Source organism: Silurus meridionalis, chromosome 11 (genome assembly GCF_014805685.1).
Source record: "Silurus meridionalis isolate SWU-2019-XX chromosome 11, ASM1480568v1, whole genome shotgun sequence".
NCBI lineage: Eukaryota > Metazoa > Chordata > Actinopteri > Siluriformes > Siluridae > Silurus > Silurus meridionalis.
In genome coordinates, this window is record NC_060894.1 from 19,768,308 (window position 1) to 19,777,604 (window position 9,297).

Sequence of the window (9,297 nt, forward strand, 5' to 3'; positions counted from 1 at the left end):
TCATAATTTCCGTAAAGGAAAAATAACCTTTCACAAATTTTTATTTGGAGGAGCTTGCGATAAAAGGACTTTATTAGTTCAAATACACCAAAGAAGAGGCAATCACTTTATGACAAATACACAGAAAAGACAGAACACAAAAGATGGTAGACAAAGGGATGGACAGTTGAGTTAAGATAGGGGTCCATGTACATGAAAGCAAACACTCCCAAAGAAGGAAAACGCTCCTTCCTCCAATTAAGCATTCATTCCCAATAGTATAGTGTTTGTTGAAGACAGGAAAGGATGTAAGCTTGTGCACTTGTATAAAATGTTACCTTATTTCACATGCCTGGCATTGCCAACTTAAAGAACATTGTTTTTCCAGTGATACTGAAAGGGGAGGGGCGCTAGATATTGGATATTTTTCTTTTTTTTTTCCTTTTCCTTTTTTCTTTTTTTTTTTTTTGCTCAGAGTCATGTACATTTGAAGAACAAAGAGAACATTACTATCCATATACAGCAGGCAATTGCACTAAAGGCTAAAACGGGACACTGTGTAGCAGTATTGAGACACAGGGCGATTTGTATTCCGGCATTAAATGCTTGTATGGCACATTTTGGTCCATGTTAGTGCTTTCATGTCACGTCCTAACACATCCCCAAATATATACACACGCGGTGGGATGAAGACATGTATATATGTAGGGATCTGCCGTATTTTTGTTGTTTGCTTTAGAGGTCGGTTTTCCTAAGTCAGGCTTGTTTGTGTGTGTGTGTGTGTGTGTGTGTGTGTGTGTGTGTGTGTGTGTGTGTGTGTGTGTGTGTGTGTGTTTTTATAAGAAATAATCGGGGGTGCGGCGGGTGACGTGGGGCTCTCCACGCCGAGGTGCGGGATCAAACTGAAGGCTGAAATAGAGGATTTAAAAAAAATTCAAATAAAAAGTTAGAAATTGTTCATATTTTAATTCAACACACAAATGTTTTTTTGAGGCAGTGTTGATTTATAAATATTTACATGTAAAAAGATAAATTGCTAATCAGGGTTTCTGCAGGTTTCACCAAGTCAAATTTAAAACTTAAGACCATTAAAGAATGAATTGTAAGACCGATATCACGACGATAAAAACACAAATATGTTCTTAGCAACCGGCCTTAACCAAGCCTTATTTTCTTTTTTTAAAGCCGAGTATCTAAACTTGCACTTCCCCATTGCTTATAATTAAAATCCGTTTTACTATGTGTATGGTACAATAAAAGAGAAATCTGTGCCAATAAACAAAAACCGGATTGAATGCTGCATGTTGGTCTCAGACCATTAATTAAGAACAGCAAATTTAACTTTTTATGGCCTGAGATTTTGATTTTTTTTTTTTTTTTAAGACCCCATAGAAACATTGCTGATACTTACAAAGAATATTTAAGAGTATCATCCAGTTCCATGATTGCAGCCTGGTTGCCACAGCGATAGCAGTAGTTTGGTGCACTAAAGATGGTGACAACATTCCTATCGTGACACCAGTTGTATCCCTAAAAAAAAAATAATAATAAGTTCAACTCAAACATCTGAAAATGCATAACAAGACCAGTCACTTCCTCAAATCTTATCCTTTGGTGAATTTTATGTCAATATAAATTGATAAATGGTCTTCACCTCCATAACAAGTTGATGGGCACGGGACACTAGGGTAAGACCGTTGGCATGGTTGAAAGTTTCAGAGATGTCCTGTCCGAAAGTGTAGCCGGCACCTCTGGGAGAGATTCCCCAGCCACCACGGTCATCAGGGTCTGACCAGAGCAAGTCACACATCGGCCCCTGAAACACACCAGCAAGCAGTAGGAATTAATAATCAGTGAAACTGTAAGCAGAAATTATCATATTTTAGGTGCTTGTTTCTGTAATGCAGCTGTTTAAAAGCAGAAATGACATTCAGTGTCAGCAAAACATCAAAGACTTGACATCAAAACAAAAACAAAAGAAAGTTGTTTAGTCAAAATCTTTTTCTTCATGTTAATGTATTTAAATGCAACATTTTATAGGCAGCTGTATAATATTGGAATTGCACTCCCAGATGGGGATCACTATTCACGTGTATGGCTGAGCCACACAGAAAGTAAATATATATTTTTTTCATTTTATTGTTTTTCCATTTTATTGACTCATGGCCTGTGTTTTATTTATTTAAAGAAATATATAAAAAAGAAAAAGGAAAAAAACTAAAAACTTCCTTCCTGTGCCAGCTTCCTACACTTGTTTCAATTACAGTTTATTTCTATGCATAAATAAATTAAGCTCCAACGAATCCCTTTATTTTTCATTACAGATGAAATCATATGTTTAATAGTAACATAATGAATAATTATTGCATGTGACAAACAGAACCCCTGAAGGAAAAAATGGTCCGTGATGCTAAAAAGGCTGAGAATGCAAAATGGAAAAACACATTCTACAGGAAACTAAAATGATGCCAGGCAACTAGTGGCTAAAATTTTGGCCAGACTGAATTCTCACCTCCCACCAGCTCTCGGATTTAGTCTATCGCACCTTTAGTGCTTAAACAGTTAAACTCTAGGTGTGTAAATTTCTTGGCCAAGACTTGATTACACCATTTCATGCTTATCTGACGCTCATTTGTGATCATCGTAATGATGATTATAGGGGAAGTGAAACATCTGTACAGTCTCTGCCGTAGGAATAAACATTTCATGGCTTTTAAACTTAGTCGTATTTAAAAACTAACCTCATGTGGCACCTCCTGAAGACGATCTAGAGCGCGAATGTGATCCAGTGTGTCTATAGATGGAGACAAACCACCATGCAGACAGAAGATCTACAGAAGGAAAAATGATTAATGTAAACTTTGTCACATTCATTAAAGGTGGGGAGATGGTGGTTAGGGTGGGGTGGTATGTTTACCTGTCCATCAACCAGGGCTGTAAGAGGCAGATAGTCAAAAAGGTCTGTAAAGTATTTCCAGACGTTTGCGTTGCCATATTTCCTCAAGCACTCATCATAGAAGCCATAGACCTGTGTGATCTGTCTGCTCTCATGGTTTCCTCTCAATATCGTGATGCGCTCTGGGAAACGGACCTGTTAATTAAAAAACACGTAAATATTTTGAACCATGAAAATCTAACATCTATATATAATGCATGGAGTCTGCAGGTTTAAAAAAATAAGACTTTCTTATTGTAAACACCTTTTAAAAGACCATTAAGAATTAAATTTAAGACCTATATCACGACATCAAAAAATACTTCTGCTCCCGTGTTATGGCCACCACAGTGGATCATCAGTCTTCAAACAAGCCGGTCCTCTACATCTGCCTCTTTCAAATTAACTACCTAAATGTCTTCCCTCACCACATCCTTAAACCTGATCCTTGGTCTTTCTCTTTTCCTCCTGCCTGGTGGCTTCATCCACAGCATTCCTCTACTCATATAACCCACAGAAACTAAAACAAAAACATTCGAAAGTGCCGAGAGAGCATTTCAATAAGCGTTAGAGGTAGCGTTACATGGACATCAGAAAATTAAGACCTAAAATTTTGACTTTTAAAATGTAGACTTTTTAAGACCCCGTAGTCCTACTTCTGGTGCTACCCCATAGCAAACCCTGCAGTACTACCTCCTGAAAATCAAGCATGTGGATCTGAGTGATACCTTTAGCGCAACAAGCAGGGTGACTGTTTCCACCGAGTAGTAGCCTCTGTCTACGTAGTCGCCCATGAACAGGTAGTTTGTGTCAGGAGACTTCCCTCCGATTCTAAAAAGCTCCATGAGATCGTGGAATTGGCCGTGCACATCGCCACACACCGTGACGGGGCAGCGCACTTCCTGCACATTGGACTCCTTGGTCAGGATCTCTTTAGCCTGCATAGATAGAGAACAAATAAGATCAGTCAAGCTGAAAGAAAATCAAATATCAGGTATCAGTTACATCTGCAGCGCAAAAGCACTGACTGCACTGTAGGAAGATGTATAAATCAAAGGGTACTAGCGATCAGACGTTCAATCCCTGTGTACTTTTCCGAGTGCATGGTAAATGTTTTACCCTCTAGCATCCATGCTTGTCTTGCAGAATTTAAAAATGTCACCTAATTTGAAAGCAAACAGTGTTGACTAAAGCAGGGCTAATTTGTTCCTAATGCACGAACGAATCCATTTTACACACACACACCATGTGTTGCAAACTCTGAACACAGTGTTATTGAGTCCAAATGACCTTTGCAAAACTCAGAAATCAAATCAGCATCGGCTGTAAGAATGACCCCTGCGTCACCATGGAGACAATGCAACGGTTTCCATGGAGACCTCTCCTCCACCCTCCCCTCATTTAACACAGTAAATAGGACATTACAGCAGGTGCCATGGACAGCCGTAACCCAAGTTTAGCCACTCGGTCATGTTCTATTCCTGATAAAAGACTAGAATGCCCGTTCAAGAGCGAAAAGAAATGACGATTAGAGATTATGAAATTAATGAATAACAATTGAATGCCATGTGGACGAATTTAGTGAACGATCTGAATTCGGGTCTGATTAAAAGAGCTCATTATTGGCATCGTGTGCGTTTCTTCTGCAGTTTAACAGCTTTCATATCCACATGCAACACGATGGCAGCTGGGTAAAAAGATGATGAAATCTGATATGTGCAATGTCCAATACGACTGGGGCGAATCTGCAATGATTGCTCAGTGATGACTGTTTTGGAAACAGATGTGGGTTTTTAAACAGCTTGTCAAATACTCACCCACATTTGCAATTGGCTTACTATGTATTTTCCCCGCAAACAAAAATTAACGTGATCGGAGTGTTTCAGAAGATAAAAATGACGACATATTTGTGTAATTAAAAAACAACAGAGTATGAATTTTACCCATATATTTAGAAGATAGATTTTAGACTTTACTTGGGTTAGGGCAGGGGTCTCCAACCACCAAGCTGTGGACCGGTACCAGGCCACACGCAAAAAAGTTACTTTTTATTTTTAATGTTAATTTTTTTTAAAAATTACTTTTTACAACAATTTACCAGACTTGTTTTAGTTGCATTTTTTTCGATGCAGTTATAAATAAATTAACAAACTGCATTATGGCAAGTTACAATTTTATTATATGCATTATTAAATCAATGTATATGTACAATATACAGAAGCTAGTCAGTGATGCAAAAATGGTAGAGGAAAGACTAGATCTAACTGGACTTCAGGGTTTTATGGCTTTAAAGCCAGGTGTAGATCAAAGCAGCTTGTGAATGGTGTTGTATATTCAGGCAGGCTTTCTGAAGCATGTGGGGGTTGCCCGGCATGAATAGTGAAAAACAAGTTACTGTGGCAACCTGGCTGTAAACTGCCTAACACATGCAAGTTAAAGAGGGCAGGGCACATTGTGGAACAAAATATTTTCAATTCTTCATATCAACCAGCATTAATGTTGGGCCGAGGGGGGAAATAAGTGCTGCAACTTAACACAATTTTCAGACCCAGCAGTACCAAAACAGCTAACAGTTAGTAGTGGTTACGAGTGACAATCTCCAAGCATTCACACTGTAATTATGCCAATAACAGGTCTTCTGTTAAAAAACCTCTTCAGCATTTTTGTGTTTAGTGGAAAATCACTCTCCTACAGGCTTGTAATGATTGACTGGACTTTTCCCACCGACCCAAATGGAATTGTAGGATCTGGAGCAACAGTGTTTAATAATAATTTCTTTTAAATCCAAAGCACCATGGGTGTGTGTGGTGTGTCAGAGTTCCATATTTCTCTAGACAAGGGAATATCACAGAACTAGTGCAAAGTACAAAGTCTCTTAAACATCATCATTGTATGTTTACAGCCAAAACACAGTAGGTTTCCTGCCATTTTCATTTGAATGCTTAACGAGTAAAGGTAGAAAGCAAGACACTCCTTAAATACCTGTAGAATCACTGTTTCTCCATCCACAACTTTAATCCCATGAAGTGGGTAATTTGCTATGTATGGAGAGCATGGGTGTGCTATATAAAAAAAATTGAAGTGAAAGAAAGAGGCCTACATATAAAGTGGTATTTGAGGCTTGAGCAACAAAACCGAACGCATTACTGCTTGAAGTAGTAAGTGTGCAGAATACTTTAACTTTACTTCAGATGGATAAATCCACACTGGATCCTAATTGGCCACAAAATCCATAAAAAAAAAAATCCAATCCCTTCATTGTAATAACATGCAAATATTAAACACCCTGAAGCAAGATAAAAGGCTGTATAATGCACAAAGAATCAATGTGGCAGATCATTCTGAACTAAACCAAAACATCTACATCACACAATCATATCAGGTGAAGAACAGGGCCTAGAACTGAATACAAGGTCATTTTAATCATAGCACATCATCCCAAACAGGAGGCGGCTAGAGTGCAACAGCGGTTACATCATTTGGCCTGGCTAGACAAAATAGTCTAAATAACTAGCTTATTAACACCGTCTACAACAGCCAAATATTTTGTGGTTATTACTACTTTCAAAATTGTACATTAACACTGAAGACGCCCAGATTACGATTGAGCACATAAGGAATTATGTAGTGAACACACATTTCAAATGAATAAGAATACATTTTAGATTGTAGCCATGTTTAGCTTTGATAAACTAATGGCATCCTCTCCTCAAATTCACAAGGTGGTCACCCAGAATGGATTTCAAATCACAAGTCCACCTTGTCAAGAGTTAATGTGACATTTCTTGTTTTCTAAATGGACTTTAAACCATCGGTTGCTTTGCCCAGAGGAATGGGTTAATAGAGTCAATAGCGTTATTTGTGCTACTATAACTACTGTACAAATCAGGCAACAGAAGACAATTACAAGAAAATAAAATAAAAATGAAGATCAATCCAAAATCTCAACTTTAAGTCGTCTCCAAAACCATCAAACGCTATGATGAAACCGGTTCTCACGAAGACCGTCCCAGGAAAGGAAGACCAAGAGCTACCTCTGCTGCCGAAGATAAGTCTATTAGAATAACCATTCTGAGAATCCACCAAAGAATATAAAAACTTCTGTGAACTCAAGAGGCAGACATTTCTACATCTACTATTCAGAGGAGCCCATTACTTCAGAAGAATCAAGTGGAAGAGACTATCCTGGGTCAAGAAACACACGGCTTAATGAGTAAAACTGTACTTTGATCCGACTAGTCCAAATTTGATATTTATTTTGGTTCTAACCATTATATCTTTCTTACACATACAGAGGATGAAGTGTGTTGTTTCCACTGTGACATGAAGTAGGAGAGGTCTTGGCATGGGGGAGCTTCACTGGTGATCTAATCAAAATTAAGGGCACACTTAAGCAGCATGGCTACCACAATTTTGCCGGGAAATCCCATCTGGTTTGCACTTAGTGGGACCACATCAACAGCATTCCAACAGGACAATGCTCCCAAAACATGAGAGCCATTTGTTTAAAAGTGAGAGTGAAGGTGGGCTTCATCGGATGATCTGGCCTCCACAATCTCCTGATCTAAATCCAAGTGAGACAGTTCAGATTGAGTGAAGAAAAAGCAGCAAACAAGCACTCAACACCTTTGGAAAGTCCTGAAGATTCCAAGTAACTACCTCATGAGGCTGACTGAACGAATAGTGTGCAAAAGTGTCAAAGCAAAAGTAAAGATTTGGAAATTTATTGTTGTTAAAATAGCGAGCAGAAAGCAGAAAGAAACTGGCTGAGGCACGCTGAGGGCCGATGTGGAGTTGATAGTGGGGCTGTGGCTCAACCCATCATCGGCCATGTTCTATTTTGAGCATTTAGCTAGCTAGCTAAACTAGGAATCTGCGCGGTTAGCCTGCTAAGCTAAAATGAGGGAGAAGAAAGAAAACAGGAATTAATTCTAAAAGTCTATATTGCTAGTCATAAAAACGACCCATCAATCCGATCTGATTCAAATCGAACCATTATCTGTGGTACATCCAGAACCGAACCGGCCCCAGCCAGCCATACGTAGTCGGAGTTAGCGGGGTTAGGCTGCTAGTTCGCAGGATTGCTTACCTTCTCGCACAGCGTCCTGACTTGGTTCTCGGTCAGCTGCTTGCACTCGTTGAGCTGTTCCACCCATTGGTCTAACTCTTTAGTAAACACTTTATCGTCCATTCTGGAGGCGTCTTGAATTGATTCGGATTTTACTCCTGGTTCGGTTATAGCTAGCAGGACCTGCGGCGCTATTTGTCTCTAGCTAGTTAGCACGACTAGCTCAATTTTAGCTTCTGGTTCCCGGAAAGAAAGAAAGAAAGAAAAAAAAAAAGCACGACGCGTTCACGGTTTAGAAAAAAAAAACACCTCGCCCCGTGTGTTTTGGGTGTTTTTATGCGCCCTGTGGTGAAACACTGGTGAGGAAAATGATTTGCAATATTTTTTTCCGGGCTAAAAAGCTCGCTTCGGCTCGGGCGACCTTTTCCGAGAGAAAGCCGCTGCGTAATGGCCGCTCTGCGTCCGCCTCATATCGACGTCATAGCAATGGCATCCGCGGGGGGAGGAACGGAGCTTCGCGCGCGTGCACCCTAAACCACTCCACCACCACCCACTTCCGGTTAGAAACGCCTTTACACCGCCGCTCTACTGCCCCCACCCGGCCAAGCGGACTAATATGTTTTCTCACACTGCCAGGGTGAGGGGGTTAGTATGAAAGTCAGTAAGACAAAGTACATGTGTGAATGAGAGGGAGGGAAGTGGAGTGGTGCAGTTGCAGGGGAGAAGAGGTGGAGGAGTTTAAATACCTGGTAATGGAATGGAGTAATGGATAGTGTGTTAGAGAAGTGAAGAAAAGAGTGCAAGCAGGGTGGAGAAGAGTGATAGCATGAGTGATAGAAGAGAATCTGCAAGCGTGAAAGGGAAAGTTTATAGGACTGTGGTGAGACCTGTGATGATGTATGGTTTAGAGACAGTGGCATTGAGTAAAAGACAGGAGGTGGTGCTGGAGTGAAGACGATAGACAGGATTAGAAAAGAGTTTATTAGAGTGACAGCACATGTAGGAGCGTTTTGGGGACGAATGAGATGGTTTGGAAATGTGCAGAGGAGGGACATGGGATATATCGGTTGGAGAATGCTGAGGATAAAGACATGCAGGTCGTTGGTATGAAAGAGGCAGATGTAGAAGACAGCGTTAACAACTAAATGGCGACTGATGCTGATGTAGTAACTAATACACCTGTTTGCACAAGCATTGGTCATTAAGGACTTCACTCTCAGAGCATGTAAGTATTCGTTAGAAACGATAAAGGGGGTTTTGGACAGCCTGCTATACAGCACTCTACATAAAACCAATGGTTCTCATATTAAAACAA

General features: G+C 39.9%; 1 protein-coding gene across 2 annotated transcripts; it reads right to left on the bottom strand.

Moving 5' to 3' along the window:
* Positions 1–54: 54 nt before the first annotated feature.
* On the bottom strand, positions 55–8,477 carry ppp2cb (protein phosphatase 2, catalytic subunit, beta isozyme). Of its 2 annotated transcripts, XM_046860931.1 has the most exons (8): positions 8,004–8,477; positions 3,643–3,852; positions 2,897–3,070; positions 2,721–2,810; positions 1,634–1,795; positions 1,391–1,509; positions 814–888; positions 55–781 (listed from the first exon to the last, which is right to left on the bottom strand). In XM_046860931.1, the coding sequence occupies exons 1-7, from the start codon at positions 8,103–8,105 to the stop codon at positions 816–818; spliced, it is 930 nt and encodes a 309-aa protein (XP_046716887.1). In that variant the 5' UTR covers positions 8,106–8,477; the 3' UTR covers positions 55–781; positions 814–815. The 2 variants fall into 2 exon arrangements, with proteins under 2 accessions (XP_046716887.1, XP_046716886.1); XM_046860930.1 differs by having other exon boundaries at positions 55–888; positions 8,004–8,476.
* Positions 8,478–9,297: the final 820 nt, after the last annotated feature.